Consider the following 25,274-nt stretch of genomic DNA (forward strand, 5'->3'; position numbering starts at 1 on the left):
GATGAAATCTACTTTTCTTTAATATTTAAGACTGTGATCCTTGCATTTACCTCTGCAGCAGTTGAAGCGTGATTACAAATCCCAATCTTCTTAAGCTCTACGTATATAGTTCTCATCTGTATGAAATCTCGCCTTGCACGCACGATTTTCACACCTCCATTATATCTTCAGTCCATCAGCACTCTCCTTATTTTTGTGTATATATAATTCTCATGTCCACTTTGTTTTTTCCTTTCTCTGAAGTTATAATCTTACAGTTAGCCCTGGTGATGGATGGGCTTATTCTGTAGAACTAATTTGATCTGAGTAAAACTTTATTTTGAACTGTCCAGAACTGAAAAATAATCTGAAACTGTCCAAAGAAAATTTTAGTCCTAAAGTTCCACACACTTTCCTTCAAAAATTGCGTTTGAGAGAGAAAGGTAATGAAGAAGAAGAAAAAATAAAACTGTTGAACGACCATTTTTATTCCAAAGTGTTTTATTTCTGTGTCTAGGGGATGAATTGCCCAATGACTAATTAACTTGGGGACGAATTGCACAATGACAAATTGACCGGGATAAATTAACCGACAACGAATTAATCGGGGACGAATTGTCCTAGCACCATTGGACTATTCCAAGCACTCTTATTGGGTTCAATTACTCCTACCCTTTATAATTCCTCACAATCTCTTACGTTACCGGAGCCGGGAAATATCTGGGTCTCTGATATATTGTTGTGTCGTCAATCAGTCAAATACAGAACTCCGGCAACCTAGCTGTCCCAAAGTCCACATTACTTTGACTCAACACACCGTTTCTTTCCTACAACAGCTCATACGCCTGCTCTTTCTCTTTATCGCTCAACTTTTCGTTCAATCTCACCTTTTCCCTTGGCTTCTCTTTACTCCACTCTTCTGACTTTTTCTCTTCAGCCATCACATCCCTTAAACTTCCCAATATATCACCCTGACGTATGCTTATCCACCTCTTCTTTTTCACATCCACACACACCTTTGGAACCTTTACATCCATAATTTCATCAAACATGTCCGATCCATCTTATTTAATAGCATGCAGAGCTACCATCTATCAAAAATATTTCACCCAAACTTTCTGCACCAACTCCAACATTGGTTCTCCAACCTACTTTAACACTGCACACACACCCTAAATCTTTTGGCAATGGTACATCCTCCTTCGCATACACCTCCACTCCAGAAACCAACTTACTTGACCATCTTCCTCCACATACTACTTCACACTCATCTCACTCCCCATTCGTATCTCTATCATTTCTTGTTCTGGGTACACTTTTATGTTGTTTTTCTTCAAAAAATGCATACCCCAGTAACATTATCATACCTCTCATTTACTCTATCCACAACATAAAATGCCTCCTTCTCCTCCAGCCTTTTCCTGCAGCAGTAACTGACTCAACAAACCTTGCGCACACCTTCACTTCCAATCCTCCAATCCCTGTTACATATCCTGCACATTCCTCCCTCCATGCTATATTTTTTTTATATTTTCATAGCCATCTCTGAAAACCACATTTCCTCTACAACTAATATCCATCAATGTTTTCAGTAACGCTTCACCAAATTCTACTCTAACACATAACAACGATCTATTCATTCCCCAAAACAGACATTCCCACTTAGAAAACCTTCTCTCACATGCAGTACATTTATCTCTCCAATAACAGAGGGCTCACCATGGTAAACCCCCTTTGTACTTAGTTTCCCTGAGATTGTGGTTTGCTACAGCAGACTTGCTTCACATGACACAGCAGACTTGCTTCACGTGACTCTCCATTCCACATCCTTCACACTTACTCAGAGGGTTCTTACAAGTCCTGGTAAAATGGCCACTCATCCCACAGTTTCCACAATGACTTCCATTTACTCCTACTCTCCTTCCCCTACGGCAGTCTCATACGATGCCCCAGCTTTCCATAGCTGAAACACTTAAACTTTCACTTAATGGCAGTCCACCAACATATGTCCTTTCTTCCCACAGCTGAAACACTTGCCATTGGCCCATCCAATCTGCTTTCACATGCCAAGTCCTTCTACACTTGTAACACTCCTTATCACTACTACTCATTCCCATCTGACTTCCCCTCATTTTTCCATATGCTCTACATACACTTCCACTCCTAAACCTCTTTCAGCTTCTGCTCCAGCTCCTTTTCCCATCATATCCCACATTAACTCGCACAGTTTTTCTTCCTCTTTCCATCTAGTCTCTCCTACACTCCTCCAACAAGGCTCGCATCACACTCGGCTCCTCACTCACCACAGCATTCATGTGTCCCTCCATTTACCACTTCAGACCCAGTGTACATCTCCTTTGGCTCATCATCACCTACTCTCAGGTCTTCTAAAAGCCCTGAAGCATCCTCCCAATTTAAGCTCTTCTCTAACCAATGCTTCTGATCTAGTTTCTTTTCATTCAAAATTGCCCTAATTTTCTCAGGGATGGTGGCCAAGATATTCCACATGAGGTGTTTGTTTTCTTCAATTCCTTCCTCTCCATACTTCCTTCTAGCAAATGCTTTTAGCATATGGGCATATAAGCCCATTTCTTCCCCATCCTTCATTTTTGCCTCCTCAGACCTATCGTCCTTTTTGTAGACCACACCGCCTTTCATTCTTCTCACCTGGCCAATCACTCTTGCTTTGACTGACTCATGACCTGGCTCACCCTCACATACTTCCAGGACACATCTTCAACCTCCCATCCAGGAACTCTCCCAGTTGCTTCATCCACACACTTTCTTTCTCCTATTATTTTTGTCTACTTTTCATACTCTTCAAAAAACTCAATATGTCTCTTCCCTTCCTGATGCCAAATTTCTCAATCAGGGAAACCTCCCTGAGGAATACGTTTTGGTTACTACTACTACTACTACTACTACTACTACTACTACTACTACTACTACTACTACTACTACTACTACTACTACTTCCAATCACCCTATCATCCTAAACTTCTGAGTCTGAACTACTCCTCCAAATGAGGGAATTAGACTCCTCTTTGTTCCGACACGGCATACAAACCTTTCGGTCCTTTTACGATAGGTAGTTACTAGCGGCAGCTGGATAGGTCGTAAGCTTTGCGAAACAAGGGGGTTCGGTAGTTAAACTGCTTGTCGACAGTGCGCGCGCCGTGCGACTGGGAGGTGAAGGACCACTTTTGCTTTCGGGCCTGCTGGCGTGTAGACGTGTAGTAATCATCGCTCTGCCCGCTTCATCGTCGTTGCTTTCGCATGGTTGTGTTTTTTCTTTTTCTATTTATCTAGTGAAACTGAATTGTAAGTACAATCATTTCATCTTTAATTTCCATTGAATTCAAATTGTGAAAATAAAGAAAGGATCTTGGTTTCGCCACGCCCTCCGATTACCCTGTACTGGGACTGAAGGGCCGTAGTGCTGGGAATTCATAATTTCCCAGAAATGATCCTGCGGTATTGTGTATGCTCGGTGCCGAGGGCGGGAGAGCGCTCGCTCCGAGCCATATATTTTGGTTGGAAATGTGTGAATGAAAATCGTAAGTAAGTACTCTTTTCATTTATATTTTTTTGACCTGTGTGCTCGTTGCCGAGCGAATGCGCTCGGCACGAAAACTTATTCTGTATGGAAGTGGAATCGCAAGTACAGTATTCTTTTTCATTTTCATATATGTATTAATTTTGATTGTATCAATACTCATTTTGGATCAGTTTCCGCTCTTAACCCCGGAAATTGATTCGTTCCTATTTTTATTGAATGAAAGTGAAATCGCGAGTGCAGTATTCTTTTTTCATTTTCATATTTTATTGGGATTGCATTATTTTCTTGGATCAGTGTTTCCACTCTTACCCGGGAAATTGATCCTTCCCCCTTTTATTTGTATGAAGTGAAATCGCAAGCGCAGTATTCTTTTTCCATTTTCATATATGTTTTGATTGCATCAATTCATCATGGATCAAGGTTTCCGTTCATAATCGGGAATGGATCCTTTCCCCCTTGCGCTGGGTACCGAGAGCGCAAATGCGCTCGACCCGAGCCCTTTATTCATTGTGAAAGTGAATCATAATGCAAGATTCTTTTTCATTTTTTATTTCCTTTTATTATGATTGCATCATATTTTATTTTGGTTCAAGATTCCGCTCAGTCAGGGAATTGATCCTTATGCCCTTGCATTCTTCGGTGCCGAGGGCACCATTTGCTCTCGGGCTCTTTAGTATTGTTGTTTTGGGTACATGGGTCCTGTGCTGGGGGTGGGGACGAGAAATTCCCCACCCCCCCCGCGCAGCTCCCCGCAGATTAAGGTGCCCTTCCCCTTTGAGGGGGGGTTAGGTTATCTGGGTCCTTCTTCTCGCCCCATCCGTCGAAGGGTGGGCGGGGGAGGGCGCTCGGGTTGCCCCGATGTATGGAGCCCCCCCCCACCCCCCCCCCCCCCCAATGAAGGGACGACACCCCCCCCCCCCCCCCCCCCCCCCCCCCCCCCCCCCCCCCCCCCCCTCCCCCCGGTGCGAAGGGACCTCCCCCCCTCCCCCCCCCGTGCGAAGGGACTTCCCCCCCCCCCCCCCCCCCCCCCCCCCCCTTCCCCCCCCCCCCCCCCCACTAATCACTACTACTGTTATTTCCGCAGGTGGCTACTGCCACGAGGGTGGGAACCTTGGTGAGGTATGGGCGCTCCTTCGATCTGCAGGGCGTGCCCCTAGTGTCCAGGGGCTGCTGTTTCTATGTCTGGGCCACGCTGCGGTCACCATGGAGCGGTGACCACGACAAAGATGTCGACTCCAGGGTACGCCGTCCCTCCTCACCTGTGTACTCGCCTCACGTGGTAACAGTCTCGCCTACAGCCGCTGTGCATGGCCGTTCGCCGTACTGAGGGGGGGGGCGTGCCGCCACCGCTCGTGGTTGCCGCGCTGCCGCGGCCACACTCCCACTGCCCTAGAGCTCGCCCCTGGACCTGCCGCCGGTACCAGGATGTCGCTGGCTGCTGCCCCACCTCCTGTGTTTCCGGTGCTGCCTGCCATACCTGCCAATACTGTGCTGGCTGTCCCTGCCATTGCTGTGCTGGCTGTCCTTGCCGATGCTATGCTGGCTGTCCCTGCCGATGCTGTGCTGGCTGTGCCTGTTGTTCCTGCTGTTCCTGAGATGCCCATACCTGCTGACGTCGTCCCTGTTCGTGGTGGTACTGCCCCAGACTTGGGTCTGTCTGTACAGGTGCGTCCGGGCCCTGTGGCTTCGGCTACAGCAGCCCCGGCTCCGCCCTGGATGGCAGATCTTAGTCTGTCCTGAGGAAGCTGACGAAGAAGAGGAGGAAGGTGTCGTCGTCATCGTCTTTGTCGTCGTCATCGTCTTCGTCGTCGTCGGCTGCCGCCTCTTCCCCTTCGACTTCCAAGGCTTCACAGCCGAGGAAGAAGAAGGTTGCCTCCTCCTTTTCTAAGAAGTCTCCTTCGGGAGCTTCTCAGGGCCTGTCTCGCTCTGGTGAGACGGGGGGTTCTTCCGCTGGTCCTCCTGCTCCCTCGGGAGTGGGGCCCGTCTCTTCTTCTGTAAGGAAGAAGACTACGGGGACCAGAGGAGTGCCGGCTAACACCGTCACTTCCTCGCCTGGTGCCAGAGGCTCTGCCACTGCATCGGGTTCCGTCTCGGCCTCTCGTTCGCGAGAGGTACCGAGTGTACGGTCGCCTACCAGCTACCGTGCAGCCAAAGAACCAGACTTCAGAGCTCGCTCAGCGTCAGGTTTTCACGCACGAGCGGAAGACTGGTGACAGCCGCTCACGCGACTCTCACCAGACCAGCTCTCGCTCTTGCGGCGACCAGCTGGCTACCTGGGCTGACGTGACGGTCTCTGACCGGCCACGTGCTGAGGCTGGGAAGAGGTCCCCCCGGTCGCTGGTGCCAGCAGCGACGTGACGTTCCGTGAGGACAAGCACCGGTCTCACCGTGACAGTGGACCCTGCAGGTCGCTTGACCGTCGCTCTCACAGGGAGCGCTCGGGTATGGCAACCAGCAGCAGTTCCCCTGACACATGAGATCGGGGCCGCTGTTCTCGGTCCAGCCGTTTTCCCCAGGGAAACGACTCGACTAGGCCTGCAGCTTGATCCCCACCACGGGTTGGCGATCGCCTGCAGCCCTCCAAGCCCGCTGGTTCAGCCAGCGAGCGAAGGGGAGCGTCAGGTCTTCCTCTCCCGTGCCTTCAACTTCCTCGGTTTATACTGGGAAGAGCGAGGTACAGCGCGGTGATCGTGAGGGGCGCACCCCGCACGATCCTGTCACGACGCCGTATGTACCAGGCACGATCTTCGGACCGACCAGGACGTACGCGCAAGTGGCAGGAGGAGACCGGGAGGGCTGTCGCTGTCCCCCTCCTGAAGGGGGGGGTTCTTGGAAACTCTTGTTCGAGGGGCTTGATGGTCCTACTCTGCAAGATGCTGTGACTTCCTTCCGAGATCCAAGAGGAACTTTGTCCGATGGTTATGGCGCTGGGATTCGTCAGCGCAACGACCTCGGGGAAGGATCGCCGCTCCCACCAGCAGAGCCCCCACGTCTCGGCTCGAGTCGTTTTGGGGCCCGAGAGGGAACCCAAACCGACGGTGGGTCTGCCGCGATTGGAGCTTGCCGATTCTGTCTTGAACCAGGTAGAGTCTCTCGTCTCCGGACAAGAAGGTTCTCTCAGATCTGACCGGTCGAACAAGCTACTTCCACCTCCTCTACTGCGACAGCGGCGTTTCTACGTGTCTTAGGACACCGTAAATATTTACCCCTTCGGTCCCTCCTGAGTTTCTACGTCGACGAGGACTGGAATGAGTCGGAGGACGGTATCGGCTCTCTCTGTCAGTGTCGATCAGCCCCACCCAGACGACGAGGGCATTCCGCAGTGCGTGCGGAGACCCTTACCTACAGTGCGAGTTCGTAACCCTCCTCGGGAAAACGTTTTCTCCTGACGATACGTTTTCCCAGACTCTGAGAGGCCATCGCCACAAGGCGATGTCTGCTCCTACTCTTCTCCAACTGCTAGTTCCACTGGGAAGGCGAGCGAGTATCCAATTCCTCCCCCATTCCCTCTCTCCTTACGGCTACGAGGGAAAGGGGAGGGATCCTACAGAGATTTCTCTGTAGGATCCCACGTTGGGGACTGCCCTACTGGGGGGACCTTCGGGTCCTACCTGACGTAGCCCCGGTCGTTGAGGAAGGATCCTGCCCCATCCTCGATTTCTACGGGAATCGAGAGGACCACCAACTGTTATCGTTTGACGAATTTGGTGGGGGTTTCGCAGAGTGCTTAGAATTCTACGGAATATCTAGCGCACTCAGTGTTTTCAAGTTTTTTACGATCTCCAAACACTTAGGCGAGACCACGGTCCAAGGTGAGCGAGACGAGAATCCCCGATAATTGACCACACGATATGTTAGAGTCCTTCACAATCCCCTCCCTATTGGACTTCTCCACCTTCGATGCGAAGGTGATGCTGCTTTGTCCTGTGAGTGCGCGACGGCGCTTCTGAAGAAACTCGAGACCCCAGGAGGAGTGTTGAAGCCTCTTCGTCAACACCAGGATGACTTAGAAGAAGTACACTCCCTCGAGTTCTGCAAGAACTTCTCCTTGGCGTAGGTACTGAAGGAATGGGTCTGGTACAACCAGACCATATGCACGTCCTTCTACCTTCGGGATATTGCCCACAGGTCCTTGGATCTTTTTTCCTTCGGACCCGTGGTGGCTGCTCAACACGTTGTGTAGCTAACCCAGACCCTCGCAGGCTGAACAGCATCGAGTCCTGGTGTGACTGTAAGAATGGATGAGGAATGAGAGAGTGACTGGCTCCTCTTCCCATCTTTTCTCCCCCTCTACCTGTGGGTAGAGGGATACGGTCGTCACCTTGCTGGATAAGGACGAGATGCAGGTGAGCTACTCGACAGAGCCCCATTCTGTCCCTTTCACTAGGGATGGGAGCGAATATCCACCACTTCCTCCTACAAGGGGGGGGGAAGTGGATGCCAACAAGAGACAAACCCATAACTTTATTTTGCCTCTTGCAAACAGGAACTTGTTCTTGCTTGCTGGTACGAAGAGATACGCTTGCCTCTCTCTTAGTACTTGGTCCAGAGGTCTGACCATTGATCCTGCGGTGCACACCCCGATCAATCGGACAGAGGCTTGGATCCCTCCCTCGCTCTTACGACCAGGGAGGCATTCCAAGGTTGGGCGAACACCAGTCTGTTCATAAAAGACTCAGATTCCTCCCACCAAGAAGTGAGTCTTCCTATTGTAAAAGGACCGAAAGGTTTGTATGCCGTGCCGGAACAAATGACAATTTGTCCAAAATTGCATTTTTCCTAACTATACAAACCTGAGGTCCTTTTACACATAGCCCCACCTCATGCCACCCCTCACTCTGCAGTTTTTTGCTTGGGCCTAAAGCAAAAGTGATTCTTCCACCTCCCAGTCGCGCGGCGCGCGCACTGTCGGACAAGCAGTTAACTACCGAACCCCTTGTTCGAAAGCTTACGACCTATCCAGCTGCCGCTAGTAACTTCCTATTGTAAAAGGACCTCAGGTTTGTATAGTTAGGAAAAATGCAATTTTGGACAAATTGTCATTTTCTCACAGCTTTCCCATTTTTTGTTATTTTCTTTTTTCCCTTCCTTTTCTTACTTTTCTCTTCCTCATCACTTACACTCACCTCATTCCTACTGTCTTCATCCATGCCGGGTACTTCCTTTCCTTTCTCAGGTATCGTTTTTCTTGCACCTTTTACCTCATCGTTCTCATTTCGCTTCATAGCACTGGGGTTACTCTTAGTCATTTCGGCCATTTTCTTTACCATTTCACATATTTTCTCATCCATCACCTCTGTCCTTGTAACTAATCTATTTTCTCTTGCCTGGGCTTCCTCTAACTTTTGAATGCTGATCATCATGTACGTCAGCCTATCCCACCTCTCATTCCAATCTTGCTCCCCTTCACCTGACCCAATACTGCCCAAATTTGCTCTCTCCATCTCCAATTATGTATCCCACTCTTACTTTACTATAAAGGGCCTCATGGGCACCAGATTTTCCTCCTCTTTAGCTATTCCATGTTTTAGTTAGGCCAACCCCTTTTCCTTCATCTCTTAATCTACACCATCTTCTAGTTAAGTTTAAAAGAATAAAAGAGAATGCCAAAATTATCTGTAGTAAAGATATACTTGTTTGGAAAACGCATACAGCCAGAAACAGCTGGTTTGTTATGAACAACCAGTCCGATAACAACAGCCTTTTTGCTTGCATTTCAACCATTGTACGATAGTAAAAAAATTACCATAGTTATGTTACAAATGATGTTAAGGAGAATAGGACTGATATATTTTTACATTACAGGTAGTAGTCGACTTACTACCGCAATTGGTTATGACCAACCAGTCACAAATCGATTAGGACGTAAGTCGGCCCGTGTTAATTTTTCGTACGAACATTATACTAGCCTAGCCTACACTAGGGTAATCAGTACACCATCTTTACATATAGGGTAGCCTAGCATACACTACACAACATACTTTATACATATATGGCATAGTAATTATTAATTAGTTAATTCTATAGGTTCAATGCACATGGCTTATGATAATTCAGTACAAAGAGAAATGGAATAACATTTAACAAGTTAGCCTCGCGTATACAATGATGATTCGTTGGCACGTATATCGTATAGTATATACGAATACAGTAGCCTAGCCTTCAGTATACTGTATACTACATATACGATATAATTTAGTAATTTATTAATATAAGCCAATTTTGGAGGTTCAATGCATTTTGACCATGACATGTCAGTAGAAAAAAAAATGGACACGAAACAGATATCAGATTCGGACCGACATCAGCATACCTAATTGAGCGATGTCAGGCTGCTGACGGCTAGTATATTTACGAAATAAAAACAATGAATATGCATCTTTTCTGTGATTTTTTAAAAAAGTTATACATTACAGTATCCAATAATATTTTATGTATTCTCATATTATTATATCATGAAATACTAACAAAGCGGTCAGTGTTTTGGATTAGAAAAAAGCTGATGGTGAATACGGGTTTATTTCTCTGCATTTAACTTAGTTCGGAGCAAATTGCCTTTCTTCTAGTTAGCGTAAAATATCTAGATACTTTACTTATATACGACAAGGTAATTTGTCATTTTACTATGTGTTGCGTTGTGGGCATGTTTATTGTGTAAAAATATTACGTGATTCCGTTCGCTATTCTCACTTCATTTCATCGTAGTACGAACCTTTACGTACGTTTACTAATTTTTTATCTCAATTTTATCTACGATTGTGTTTGATGGCGTAAGTTTACTGGAGTTATATATCTTTGTTGCCAATGCATGATTATAGTACTATATGGATGAAACTCGCAAACTTAGGTATAGTACCTTCAAACTCGACCGTAAACAAAATGAGAGAAATGCGTTTTAATCAAAACTATTGGGCATGAAAAGAACACAGTTTACTGTTTTCACTCCAATAAAAGATAAATACGTAAAGCTCGTGGTATTCTGATGAGATAAAAGGAAAATATCAAACGGAAGCTGTTGATTTTTGTTTACGCAATAAACATGCCCTCGGCGCCATCTACTAACGAAAAAATAACCAAATTTCGTTCACAAACGATATGATTTTAAGTGATATTTCCACTTGAAAACACTTTGTATAACGTTAAATAACATTGTCTCATATAAATAGAGTATTTTGAAATTCATTTGCGCTAACTAGAAGCAAGAAAATCGCTCTGATTTGAGTTCAACACAGCAAACACAAACTCACTCGCAATCGCCCTCAGCTGTTTTCAAACCAAAACATGATAGCTATGTATTTTATAATACAAATAGTAATATGAAAATACATATACTATTATTGGATGAAGTGAAGTATAACATGGCTTTTTAAAATATCCATGGAAAAGATGCATATCAATTATGTTTCTATTTTATTATACAATGTAATATATGATTATTACATACTCAAATTTTATATCTCATGTAAGATGCAACCCCTTTAAAATCAGCTCCAAAATTAGGGCTTCAAAAGTTGCATGATATGTGAGTATATACGGGTAAATACCTTTTTCACTTCCTTGATTCACTCGAGTAGTCTTACTCTTTTCTTTTCTTTTTTTTATCCAATCAAGTGGAACGTTTTCATAAGAATGGTGGAGACAGGTTAAGTTTCTTCTGAGACACGGTGAGTCAAATTGCAGACTTCCTTCTCTTCCTGAGGCCTACAAAGAAGTTATCCCCTTCTACGATTAAGGGATATCGAGCTATGCTCAATTCAGTGTTTAAAATAATGGACTTGATCTGTCGTTGAATAGTTTATCTGACAGATCTTATTTGGTCTTTTGAAACATGAAAAGCACCTAAGGACTGTATAGCATGGAATTTCAATAGAGTCCTGAAGTATCTTTCAGGACCTCCTTTTGAGCCTCTTCGGTCATCTTCCCTTAAGAATTTGACCAAGAAAATCCACTCGGTGGACAAGAGAGGTAGGTTTTTCACATCAAGGAAATGCAGTTTGTTTCCTTAACCCTTCACTTTTTGGCGAAGAACGAGAATCCGTCAGACTCTTGGCCTCACTCTTTCGTCATTAAGAATATCATGGATATTTTAGGGCCAGAAGGCTCTATACCCAGTAAGAGCACTAAAAGATTATCTTCACAAAATGGATGAAAAAAAATGAGAGGTCCATTTTCACGCTTATAGGTGTTCAGTAAAGGATCCTTCTTGCCCTCTTTCCAAAGAACGCTCTGTCCTTCTTAAGATCTCCCATCATCGAGGCACATGCCCAAGTTCATGATGAGTCATTCCGCTTGTTGAAGGTTAAGGCACCTGAAGTGAGAGCTGTCACTACCTATCGTTATCAGCGATCCTGCAGTTGATGTTTTGGAGATCAAAGTCGGTGTTTGTAACACATTAGTATTTGAAAGAAGTCGAGACTGTGTTTAAGAACTGTAGGACTTTCAGGCTTTTATCTGTTGCTGGCATGATAAACATTGAAACTTCACAGTAACCTTAGACACAGCTAAAGAGTGAGCGACCCACAATTATATTCAGATAACATAGGCTTTGACAAAGACAAGGCAGTGATCTTTTGCCTTATTTTGGGCTAATTACAGTTTTGGGCTAGGCGCTTAACTACAACTGTGTCTTTTCCTAGCCTGGAGTCACTAGGGGTTGAGGAACTTGGCCCCTTGGGGGTCAAGTATTGTCTGTAAAGATTGTTAGAATTGAACTAAAAGAATTAACCTGAGGTAAAGGTTCTGTATTTAGTGATTTGGAAACCAAGGCTTCTGAATAGTTAAGGACTTTCATGTTAATTTCTTTCCTTAATGGAAGGTAAGCCACTGGACATGTGAGCGATGGCTACAACTGTTAAGTTTGATAAAAAACGGATCCATGGATAAGACATTGAAGTCACTCTGTGACTTGGTAATCTTGTATTTACTTTAGTGCTGAGATTAAATACAATTATTGCAGAGGATTAACTCCTCTGATTTTTGCAGGGGATATTATGTCCTGAGTCAATGGGTAACTTTTTTTTGGTCTACTGTACTGCATTTTAAACCTGGTTGTGGTTAGGAAGTTTAGAGGTCCTCAGTGTTGAGTATTAAAAGAATACCTTTTTGTACATATGTACTTTTTAGTTATCCATCATTGGCTCTGTCTGCAGGGTTTTGGTACAGTAATACTACCCCTGCTAAAGGGGCATCCTCCAAAGAGACCTCGACTATTTTCATGATGAGGATTTTGTATCTTAGTGACAATCCTTCTAAGGTGGCATTAATAGCCTATGGATTGAGTTCATTGGTTAGAATAAACACTTGTTTTATACAAAATGTTTTGTTACTAAGTAGCCCTCAAAGGCTTGGCTGATTTCCACTTTGCCCATCTCCTTTCTCAAATGTGGGAATCAGCTCTATAATGAAGAGATAAGGTTAATTAAAAAAATATAAATAGTACATGATTTAAGATTTATTCTTTTAAATACTTACCTCTCCATTATACATATAAACTGCTTTCCCTACCTGCCCACATGCAAAGTGGATAGATAACTGGATATCCAAAGCCTAAGCACCAGTGACAGTCTCTGTCAAAACTCCCACCTAAAGAGTGTGTTCTACATAAAACGTGATTTTTGGTACGTATTTCTATAGGAACTAATCCAAATTTTTAAAGTAATTCATAGTTTTGCCTAGGTACAGGCAGTCCCCAATTATTGGCAGGGTTTTCGTTCCCGACGACGTAACAATATAACTAAAAACGCAACGATAGCCAAAAATCAGCGATAATAGAAATTTATAGGTTTTTTTTTTTTTTTTGTATCTAAAAATGTATAACTGTTTTATACATGACAAGTAAGATCATTTTTTTCATGATGTTTATTTTATTCACTTTTATGTCTTGTAGTGCCTCTAAGAAATGTTTGGAAAATAGACAACAAAATTTTGTCTGTTATCAGTTGGTTTACCGACAGTTCTCTGAACATTCCAACTTTTATATAAAAAAAAAGAAGTCAAAACACCCCCTAACACCCTCTAAAATGTCCTTTGGAGAATCCCTGATCATAAAAAAAAAAATGTTGGTGGCTGTGTCATTTGACATTGTCATATCAAGGGATGAAATTTGCATGATGTCATGGAAATCTCAAAGGTATAAAATACAGAATTCAAAACCTTAGGCTATACTTGATCTAGTGAAGTATTCCCTTGATATTTAAAGGTCGTTTCACAAATTGTACTTTTACTTACATGTCTGGTGATCTGAATATTTATCAGTTGTAGACTGTATTGGTTTACTTTCAGCAGATCCTTGATTTGTAAAGTTTTATTTCAAAAATATGCTCTTTGAAAGTGTTTGGCTATGCTTTCTCAATAAATGTTAATGCTTAGCTTTTATCATAAAGCTTTTATGTGTTACAATGTATCAATAAGTACTACGTAATTGTTTCATGTAACATAAGACTTGAAATTGTACTTTATGCAAATGTTCTACATAAATAGTTTATTTTTATGTTTATAGGCTTTCATTCTGGGCCATGAAATATTTTTGAGGTGGTTATTTAAATTTCAGTTGGGAGTCTCAAGTGCTGATAAGTTGGGTCAAGCCCTAGGAAACACTGATAAACATTATGATGATATTGACCGCATTAAAAGGCTTCGAAGAACAAGGCAACAAGAAGAACTTGAAGGAGATGAAGCAGCTAATATGATATACACAGATTCTTCCACTTTCCTGAGGTAAGAAACTCAAGTGTTCATTGTAATTCTGGGCAGGATGCTGTTGTGTGTGTGTTGTAATTGCTTTTGATTTTAGTCCACTTGAACACTTTTAATTTCCGTGAATTAAGAGCAACATAGCGTCATGTAACTTATGTATCAAGACATTTAGCACCATGATTATGTAGGTTATAACTTGCTTATAAATACCGAAAATGGTACACTAGTCTCAGTCATATAGTTTTTGAAATAGAATTGGGTTAACCTGGAGTTACCATTACTCGCCAGCCATCACTGAGCACTTTTTCTTTAGCCTTCATCTAGAGAAGACAGCCTGACACTCTATTAAACTGGCTTTTGAACAAAGTATGTGTGTATTGCATGCTTGTAGATATTTTAGTGTTTTTCACTTGTAATTGAGAAAAAAAACAAGGTATAAAAGACTTTGTGATGGATGGGTATAAGAATACATTTAAAAAGTTTTTCACATTTTTGTTGAATAAAGATGGATGATATAAATAATTTTTAAAAAATTCAAATAAAATAACTGAATTTTTTTGTGGAAGTTTTGTCAGGTACAAGATAACATTAACCCTCTTATGCCGAAGGGGTATAATAAAAATCGTCTCCTGTATGCCGAGGCGGTCTCGGAGTGAGCGCCGAAGCGGAAAAAGTATTTTTTTCAAAAAATCACAGCGCGCTTAGTTTTCAAGATTAAGAGTTCATTTTTGGCTCCTTTTTTTGTCATTGCTTGAAGTTTAGTATGCAACCATCAGAAATGTAAAAAAAAAATCATTATCATATATAAATAATGCGATGTATGATAGCGCGAAAACAAAATTTTATATATAATTGTATTCAAATCGTGCTGTGAGCAAAACGGTTAAAGCTAACGAGTTAATTTTTTATTTCGCCGTATTGTACACTAAATTGCAATCATTTTGGTATATAACACATTGTAAAACGATCAAAGCAACACAGAGAAAATATTATCACAAAATGATGCATGAATTCGTAACGTGCGGATGTAAAAAAATATGTTTTTTAAAAATTCACCATAAATCTAAATATTGTTCTAGAGACTTCCAATTTGTTTCAAAATGAAGATAAATGATTGAATATTACTATACTATAAGATTTTTAGCTTTAAATTGCAGTTTTCGACCATTTCGGATCAGTTAAAGTTGACTGAATGTCGAATTTTTTTATATATTTTATTTTATATGCAAATATTTCAAAAATGAGGAAAGCTACAACCTTCAATTATTTGTTATTGTATTCTACATGAAATTGCGCACATTTTTATATATAAAACTCTATGAAACGCCTAATATGAAATGGAGCAAATATAACGATAATGCGACATACGCATTTCGGAGATTTGTGGCGTAGAATCCTCGCACTTAGGGAAGGAAAGTTTTTTTTTAAATTCACCATAAATCTAAATATTGTGCTAGAGACTTCAAATTTGTTTCAAAATGAAGGTAAATGACTGAATATTACTAGACTGTAAGAGTTTTAGCTTAAAATTGCGTTTTCCGACTATTTCGGTAGAGTCAAAGTTGATGGAACGTGGTTTTTTTTCTATTTATCGTGATTTATATGCAAATATTTCGAAAATGAGAAAAGCTGCAACCTTCAATAATTTTTTGTTGTATTCTACATGAAATTGCGCACATTTTCATATATAAAACTTTATGTAACGACTAATTTAAAATGGTGTAAACATTACGACAATCACACAAAAAAATTTCAGATTTTTTTCGGAAGAGTTACCTCGCGGACGTAAGGAAATTTTTTTTTTTTTTTTTTTTTTCATAAATTCACCATAAATCGAAATAGTGTGCTAGAGACTTCCAATTTGTTGCAAAATGAAGGTAAATGATTGAATATTACTAGAATGTAGGAGTTTTAGGTTACAATTGCGTTTTTCGACCATTTTGGTAGAGTCAAAGTTGATCGAAGGTTGAAATTTTGGCACAGCGTTATTTATATGAAAATATTTCAAAACTGATAAAAGCTATAACCATGTTGTTCTTAGTTGTATTGGTGCATGAAATTGCATTGTCTTGCGCCGTTTCCACATATAAAACTTTATGTAACGGCAAATTTAAAATGGTGCAAACATTACGACAATCGCACGAAAAAATTTATCGGAAGAGTTACCGCGCGGACGCAAGGAAAAAGTTTTTTCATAAATTCACCATAAATCGAAATATTGTGGTAGAGACTTCCAATTTGTTGGAAAATAAAGGTAAATGATGGAATATTACTAGAATATAAGAGTTTTTTACTTACATTACGTTTTTCGACATTTTTCGGTAGAGTCAAAAGTTGACCTTCCGAATTGTTGAATTTTGGCACTTATCGTTATTTATATGAAAATATTTCAAAATTGATAAAAGCTACAATCATGAGTATTTTTTTTTGTGTTCTACATAAAATTGCGCACATTTTCATATATAATACTCCATGTAACAGCTAATTTAAAATGGTGCAAAAATTATGTCAAAGTGACGAAATAATTTTTGAGATGTGTCACTGATACTTTTTAGTGTGAGAAGAAAGAAATTCGCGCTTGCGCGCCTGCGTAACGATTGTAAACAAAACAACGCCTTGATCTGTGAGCTCCCAGCATCCCCTAAGGCGCGTGATTCAAAAGTTTTCGCCAGGTAGGCCTATAAAGTATTTTTCAGCGAATTTAAAAAAACTTTTATGTTGACGTTTAATACGTCCAATCGGCGTAAGAGGGTTAATATGGTGCAGTAATTTTGAGATACAGGCAGGCACTGTCGCCAAAATCCAGTTATCTGCGATTTTTGCTTATCATCAAGCCTTTGGAATGGAACCCCCACCAATAACTGGAGACTGCCTGTACATATTATTTATTTTATATATTAAAAAACAGTTGCTATAAATGTTTCTACCTTTACTTGCTTCTAGTGTTATGAATTGAACTGAATATTTTTATTTTATATTCAGATGATGTGCTCAATTATTATAATTTAATAAATATATAATTATTATATAGGGTTCTTAAGAAATGTTGTTAGCAAGTTTATATAATGGTATGTATTTTGTTGAAGCAAGTTACTAATTAACTCTTTAAACAATCTCTAGGGTACTCAGTCAGCAAATCCTCATAATGATTACTGCCAGCATTTTGTAGACACAGGTCAGCGACCTCAGAATTTTATTAGAGATGTTGGTCTCGCTGACAGATTTGAGGAATATCCTAAGCTTCGTGAACTTATTAAGCTTAAGGTAAGTTGATATTTTCACTTAAATCTCTGTGAACATACCAAACTTATGACAAATTGATACTTTTCTTTTTATTGTATAAAAGCCTTTATTGAAAAATGGTAGTCAGATGTTAGGTAAGGTCTCCTCAGCATATGGAAGAATATAACATTTAAAATTCTGGGTCTCCTGTGTGTAGGAAGTCATAATGATATCTAACTTTCACTTTTCTTGTTTCTAAATGGGACCCAGAACTTGACACAATTGTAATGGGATAGCTGTCTACGTATGAAACAAGAGCTGCCCAAATATTGTTACATTTAGAGATTGTTTAAAGGATCACGTCAGCCTTATCTAAAGAATCATGTCAATATTTTGTACAGATTGTATATGCAGGTAAATATCACATAATATTCTTCAAATAAGAATTAGGAATGTATTTTTTTATTCACAACAGAAGCAATTACTGTATGTGTGAATAGCATTGAAATATTATTAATAGATTTTGGAAGTTGCAGATTCAAGGCTTCTTAAACAATTATCTGAAAATCAGATATACTATTTATATGTTTTGTTGTTACACATTCACATTTTTCATAAAATGTCTTTAAAGGATGATTTGATAGCTTCAACAGCAACACCGCCAATGTATTTGCAAACAGACTTACATGCTTATGATCTTCGAGATCTCCCGACTAAGTTTGATGTTATACTTGTGGAACCTCCATTAGAGGAGTATCAACATGCTGGAGTAAGCAATGTACAATTTTGGGACTGGCAGAAGATAATGGACTTGGACATAGCTCAGGTTGGTAATTTTGTTTGAGAACTCCAGTAGGATAATTACTTTATTTTCAGCTGTCTTTTTATTAATGTGCAGATTACAATATTGAGTGGTTTTTTTCTGTGCTTTTACCAGTAAGCTATACAAAAGAAAACACTTTATTACCCTTAACATATTTTTCTCACACAAATCTGTTAATCATATACTACCTTATTTCCAGTCACAGGAAATATCCAGTTACATTGACTCATACCATCTTTCAAAGACTGTAATTCCCCCATGTGTGATGATCACCTTTTTTATTCCAAGAAATCAACTGCCAAAACATTTTATGGTTGATGGTTTTGTATGAAAAAAAAACAAACAAAGTTTTATCTTATGAGATTATTGTATGGTTCTTTATAATCTGAATCATATGTTGTCTGCATAACAGTATAGAAGAGAGATGGACTCCCAGACATTCAGATGACGTTGAAAATGCAGATGATTATTTGAAGATGAAAAGGATAAGAGGCCAGTCTTCAAGGAGGCCAACTGTGTTGACTGTGGATATGCAAAGTGTTGGTTTGTACTTGATAGGTAGTTGGCAAGAGAATATGTAAAGTATGTCTTGCAGAAGTGTCTGAGAGATGAAGGGGAATTCAAGCTACAATTAGATGGATTCAGGTATAGTACTGGTATGCCTTCCCAATTGGTAGCAAATAACCTCCAGCACTTCAGCTCTCTGCTGACAGGTCACTTGGTGGTGCTGATGAGCGACAACACTACCATAGTGGCATATGTGAACCATCAAGCCGGTACTGTGTCTCTGCAGCTATGCCAACTAGCAGTGCAGATTCACTATTGGGCAGCTCTCAACTCTGTAGGTTTGACAGCTCGGTTCATTCCAGACAAATGGAACATCATGGCAGACAATCTGAGCAGGAGGACACAGATTGTTGGCTCCGAATGGTCTTTGGCTCCTCGGATAGCGAGCAAAGTCTTGACTTTTTGGGGTTCCCAACGATAGACCTGTTCACTACCGCTCTAAATCAGAAGTTGCCGATTTACTGCTCTCCAGTTCCAGATCCGGTGGCGGCGTTCAAGGATGTGTTCCAGCACCCCTAGGATGGCCTCAACGTCTATGCCTGATCAGGCAGGTGTTGAATCAAGTGCGATCAACACCTTCCCTGACCATGACGCTAGTAGCGCTGAAATGGCCTCACGTAGAATGGTACCCAGACCTTATACTTCTGCTGGTGGAGACTCCGAGAGTGTTTCTGCCACTCCCCGACCTCCTAGCCCAACCACATGTGAGGATCTTCATCTTCCACACCGTGGTGAGCTTTTTACATCTTCACGCGTGGAGGTTATCCAGCAGCTCCTCACAGTGATAGGCTTTTTCGCGAGAGGCTGCGACAGCAATGTCACGATACCTCAGGAAGTCCTCAACGTTTGTCTATCAAACCAAGTGGGCCATCGTCTGTGATTGGTGTCGTCGAGTGCAGTTCTCCTCTTGGAACCTCTATCCCCATGATTGCTGACTTCTTACTCTACCTCCAGAGAGAGAAGTTCCTTTCGGTTCTCGGCAGTTTAAAATAAAAGGCTGTCGCTTGGTCTTGAGCCAAGTCCCTCAGCCTGAAGGGAATCGATCTCTCTTTCTTGGAGGGACTCTCTATGCTCATACAAAGCTTTGAACAGGGTTGCACTCTGGTATTGGCAAAGCCTCCTCCCTGGGACATCGTTGCTGTCCTCAGGTCTTTGAAGAGAGCTCCGTATGAACCATTGCCCCTGGCATCTGATAGGGATCTCACACTGAAAACAGGTTTTCTTCCCCCCCTTGCTTCCTCCAAGTGAGTCAGCGAGCTTCATGGTCTCGCCAATACTGTCCCTCATACTGAGCGCTGGACCAATGCCTGCTTCAGCTTCGTCCCTGAGTTTGTTGCGAAATCCCAGAATCCGGCCCAGGTCGATTCTTGATTTTCTTCGTTCCAGGTTGTGAGCCTGAGCACAGTAACCGAAGACCCAGATGAGCTACTTCTCTGTCCTCTGAGAGCATTGAGGCACTATCTTCAACGGACCAGCTCTACTCGACCCACCTTACAACATCTCTTTGTAAGTACTGGCCCGTCAAAGAAGAGGGTTACAAGGAATACCATTTCACATTGGGTTCGAGAGGGGATTTGCCGTACCCTCTCCCTTCCCGCTTCTCCACTTGCTGGTACCAGTCAACTGAAGGCTTACAATGTGCGTGGAATGAGCACATCACTTGCCCTCAAAAGGAACCTCTCTGTTACCCAGGTGATGGAAGCTGGCAAATGGTCTCACCCTTCCACCTTCACCAGGGTCTACCTTAGAGACTGTACCCACAGCTACCTCAACCTCAATACAACTGACCTTGGCCTGTGGTAGCCACTCAGCAAGTAGTTTATATTTGTTCCGATACGTAATACAAACCAAACATCGGTCCTTTAACAATAGGAAGTAGCTAGCGGCAGCTGGAACGGTCGTAAGCTTCGAACAAGGGGAGAACGGTAGTTAACTGCTTGTCCGATCGTCGCGCGCCGCGCGACTGGGAGGTAAACAAATCACTTTTGCTTTTCGGTCCGTGTGTGGGAAGGACGTGTTCGCCATCAGCTCTGCCCGCTTGTCGTTTGCTTCATCTTTGAGTATTTGTTTTCCTCTTTCTGTATATCAGGAGTGATTGTAAGTACTTTTTTCTCTATTCAATTGATTTGCATGAGTGAATTAGAGGAGATTGAGATTTCACCGCGCCCTCCAGTCGCCGTAGAGTGTGTCCCGGGCTGGAGGGACGTAAATGTGGGGGGTTCAGGTCTTTTGTTGAGGTGGACCCCCACGAGGTTTGTTCTCATTGTCGAGGCGAGAGTGCTCCCGCAACGAGCCATGTATGGTTTGTATGAATTGGTCCGAGGCGCAGTGGGTGCTTGTACGAGGGCAGGAAGAGACTTAGGCCGGCCAAGAAGTCATCGGAAAAGTCCAGTGACTCCTTTGGTGACGGACACTTCGTCCTCTTTCCTGCCTCCCGGCCAGCCCCCACGGTTTGCGCCTTCCCCTGCGGGGGGGTAGCGGAGTCCTTTTCCTCTCTCGATCCGTCGAGTGTGAGGAGGGCGCCCGCTACCGGACGTACAGCTGTATTCGGGGTCTTCTGTCCGCTCTGGGGGGGGGTTAATTTCGCCCCCCAAGGCGCGGGTGGGGAAGCCCCTCCTATTAACCCGACTGTTGCTTCCGCAGGTGTGCCAGCAGCGAAGGCGACTTGGGACAGGTGTGGGAGTCGCTGGGACTGCAGGGAGTGCCCAGCATCCAGGGGTTGCTACAGCGGTTGGCTGGGTCGGCCGTGGTCACTCATGGTGCGGTGACCACCACGACGACCACATTAACTACCCCTGCGTATGAGATGCCACCACATCTTGTATACGCCTCATATAATGTCGGTGACACCACGGTGGCAGTACAAAAACCAATTGCCGCCGTTCCGAAGAGGACGATGCCACCACCACCTGGATTTTTTCCTTTGCCGACCCGGACTTCCGCTGCCCCAAGAGTACCCCCCCTGGACCTGCCGCCAGTGCCACGGATGACGGTGACTGTCGACAGGACGCCTGGCTCTCCGTAGTACCTGCCGTGCCTGCCGTACCTGGTTGGCCGGGCTCCAGCGACTCTTTCCGTTCCCTTTCAGGTACACATTACTTTTCAGATGTTCCTGCTGTTCCTGCTGTTCCCGGACCTGTTCCTGCCGTTCCCGCTGCTGGTGTTGCTGTAACAGTCTCAGGTCCTTCCGGACAGGTGCAGTCGGGCCCTGTTGCTTCGGCAACTGCCCCGGCTCCCTCCTGGATGGAAGACTGACGTCTGTCCTGCGGAGCCTGGCGAAGAAGAAGAGGAAGAGGAAGAAGGTGTCGTCATCGTCTTCATCGTCTTCTTCGTCGTCTGCTGCCTCTCCTTCCCCTTCGACTTCTAAGGCCAAACAGCCGAAGAAGAAGAAGGTTGCCTCCTCCCCCCCTAAGAAGACTCCTTCGGGATCTTCTAATGGGTGCCCGGCTCGCTCAGGCGAGCTGGGGAGCTCTTCTGCTGGTCCTCCTGTTCCTTCGGGTGCGGGGCCCGTCGCTTCTTCTGCAAAGAAGAAGTCGACGGGGACCAGAGGTGCATCAGCCTCGGCTGGTGCGTCCTCACCTGGTGCTAGTGGTCTGCCGCTAAACCAGGTTCCGTCTCGGCTGCTTCTCGTTCGCGAGAAGCACCGAGTGGACGCTCTTCTAAAGAGGACCGTCCAGCCAAAGTTTCGACGACCGAGCTCGCTCGCCGTCAAGACAGCGGCACGGAGCAGAAGACTGGCGAGAGTCGTGCACCACGACTCTCGCCAGGCCAGTGGACGCTCTCGCAGCGACCAACCCGGCTGCTCGGGCTGACGTGACGGTCACTGACCGGCCACGGGTTGAGGCGAGGAAGGAGTCCCCACGGGCCGCCGGTACCAGCCACGGCTGGTTACCAGCGGTTTGACCGCGCCGAGAGGACGTGGCCGGTCTCGACGCGAAAGGGAGCCTAGCAGGTCACCCGTCCGCCGCTCCCGATGGGACCGGGCGGAGACGGTGACCAGCGGCAGCTCGCCTGACGCTAGAGAGCGGTCTCGACGTTCTCAGCCGAGCCAATCGCCCCAGGCGAGCGGCGACGCTAGGCCTGCTGCTAGACCGTCACCGCGGGGTTGACGATCGGAACAGCAGCCCTCTACGCACGCTGGTCCTGCCAGCGAGCGTGGGGGGAGCGTCAGGTCTGCCTCTCCTATACCTTCAACCTCCTCGGGCTATACCGGGAGGAGCGAGGTACCAAGGAGCGATCACGAGAGGTGCGCCGCTCGTGACCCGGCTATGACGCCGTACGGCTCAGGCACGGTCTTAGGACCGACCAGGACGTACGCGCAAGTAGTTGGAGGCGACCGTCAGGGGTCTGTCGCTGTTCCTCCTTCTGAAGGAGGAGTATCGAGGGATATGCTCTTGTTGGAGGGGAGTGGGACGGTCCTACTCCACAAGACGCTGTGACGCCCGAGATACAGAGGAACTTCGCGGAAGTCATTAAGCTGATGCGTCTGCATAATGGCCTCGCGGAAGGATCGCCGCTACCACCATCGAGCCCACGTCCCGGCTCGAGTCATTTTGGGTCCCAAGAGGGAGCCCCAAAATGATGATGGGGTTGCCACGATCAGAGCTTGCGGACTCAGTCCTGGATCAGGTGGAGAATCTCCCGTCTCAGGACGGGAGGACTCGCTAAAATCCGGACGGTCCTCTAAGCTGCTTCCTCCTCCTCTACAGCGGCAAGCAGCGTTTCTACGTGCCATCAGAAGACCCGATACTGCCGAAACAGGTTAACCCGGCCGGAGTTAGCGAGGCTGACTCCAGGTGTGTCCCTGCAGCAGCTCCTGTCGGAGAACCTATGGTTCTCGCAGCAGGAGGCACGTTGCCCTGGAACTCTACCGCTATGGCAGCATTCCAGGCAGTTTCCTGGTTGGATTTGTGGTCCCTCACAAATTCCAAGGTAGCGGCCGGCTTCCGGGAGTTCTGCTCTCGAAGACGACGCTTCTTTTAGGAGACTGTGCCAGTCTGGAGGAAGAGCAATCTCTTACCTCGCCCATCAGACTGCTAACCTGTGGGCCAACTTGGTTCTTCGGCGTAGGGACGCAGTCCTTACCCGAGTGACCAAGGGGGAAAAGGGGGCTGGGCGTGAGGCGGCACTCGGGCTAAGAAATGGACCTCTTAGGAGTTCCCCAGCTCTCTTTCCTGGAGAGATGGTGGACGCTGCGGTGGAACGGCGGCGCACTGACGAGAGTGACCGCTTAGTCCACCAGGCAGTCTCGAAGGTTTCTGGGCAACCTCGAGTAACTGCGGCCAAACCAAAGAGCTTGGCTAGCGCTTCCACGGCGGCGAAGACGGTTGCACCGTCCAAGCCCCGTGTGAAGACTCCAGTTGTTTCGACTTCTGCGAGAGGAGGCCGCAACCAGCCCTCCTCCCAGCCCTCCTTTCCCCGAGGAGGTGTTGGGAAGAAGTCGAAACGAGGAGGGAAACGCTAGGGACGGCGTTCCCCTCACCTGCTGCCGGAAGTGGGGGGGTGCCTGGCGAGCCATTGGGCGACTGGCAGCGCTACGGCGCCGAGAACTGGATAGTAGACGTCCTTCGGGAGGGATATCTACTACCCTTCCGAGTCTCGGCCACCTCATCTCCAAACCGGTCCATCTACAGACTATGTCCGGGGGGATCAGCAAAGGACAACGCTCTTCGACAGGAGATCAAGACCATGCTGGCGAAACGAGCTGTAGAAATCGTGGAGGACCAGTCACCAGGCTTTTCACAGCCGCCTCTTCCTAGTGGAGAAGGCATCGGGGGGCTGGCGCCCGGTGATAGACCTCTCTCCCCTGAACCGCGTTTCGTTCCGCTACGACGCGGTTCACGATGGAGTCGGCACGCTCAGTGCTCGACTCGATCAGGGGGAACGATTTCATGCTTTCGGTGGACCTGAAGGACGCGTATTTTCAAATACCCATCCATCAGTCCTCCAGAAAGTACCTCCGCTTCATCTTCGACGGGACTGGTGTACCAATTCAGGGCACTTTGTTTCGGTCTCTCAACCCGCCCCACAGGTGTTCACGCGAGTGTTCACTCTGTGTCGGCTTGGGCCCATTCGAAACGGGATACGTCTTCTGAGGTCTCGACGATTGGCTGGTCCTGGCGAGCTCCCTCTCGCAGTTGCTACAGGACAGAGATCGACTCCTCAAGTTTTGTCGCGATCTGGGGATCGTGATAAACTACGAGAAGTCCGATCTCGAACCCAAGCAGAAGATGAAGTACCTGGGTATGCTGATAGATACGGTAGCAGGGCAAGTCTTTCCCGCAGACTTGCGTATCAGCAAAATTCAGGAGGCAGCCGGCCGGTTCCTGTCGCGGCAGGAACAGCAGCAGCACAGCAATGGCAAGTCGTGATCGGCCATCTGTCGTCACTCGAGAAGTTAGTCCCCTCACGGGCGTCTTCACCTGCGGT

The 25,274-nt window shown here is 45.1% G+C and overlaps 1 protein-coding gene across 1 annotated transcript in view; it reads left to right on the forward strand.

Moving 5' to 3' along the window:
- Positions 1 to 25,274, forward strand: part of LOC135218069 (N6-adenosine-methyltransferase non-catalytic subunit-like) — a 97,920-nt gene that overhangs the window by 44,408 nt on the left and 28,238 nt on the right. Inside the window, exons 3-5 of the mRNA XM_064254212.1 lie at positions 14,088 to 14,253; positions 17,352 to 17,497; positions 18,087 to 18,281. Of these exons, the coding sequence (XP_064110282.1) occupies positions 14,088 to 14,253; positions 17,352 to 17,497; positions 18,087 to 18,281 (507 nt within the window). The remainder of the gene's footprint in view (positions 1 to 14,087; positions 14,254 to 17,351; positions 17,498 to 18,086; positions 18,282 to 25,274) is intronic.

The sequence above is a fragment of the Macrobrachium nipponense genome, chromosome 9 (genome assembly GCF_015104395.2).
Source record: "Macrobrachium nipponense isolate FS-2020 chromosome 9, ASM1510439v2, whole genome shotgun sequence".
In the NCBI taxonomy this organism is placed as follows: Eukaryota; Metazoa; Arthropoda; class Malacostraca; order Decapoda; family Palaemonidae; genus Macrobrachium; species Macrobrachium nipponense.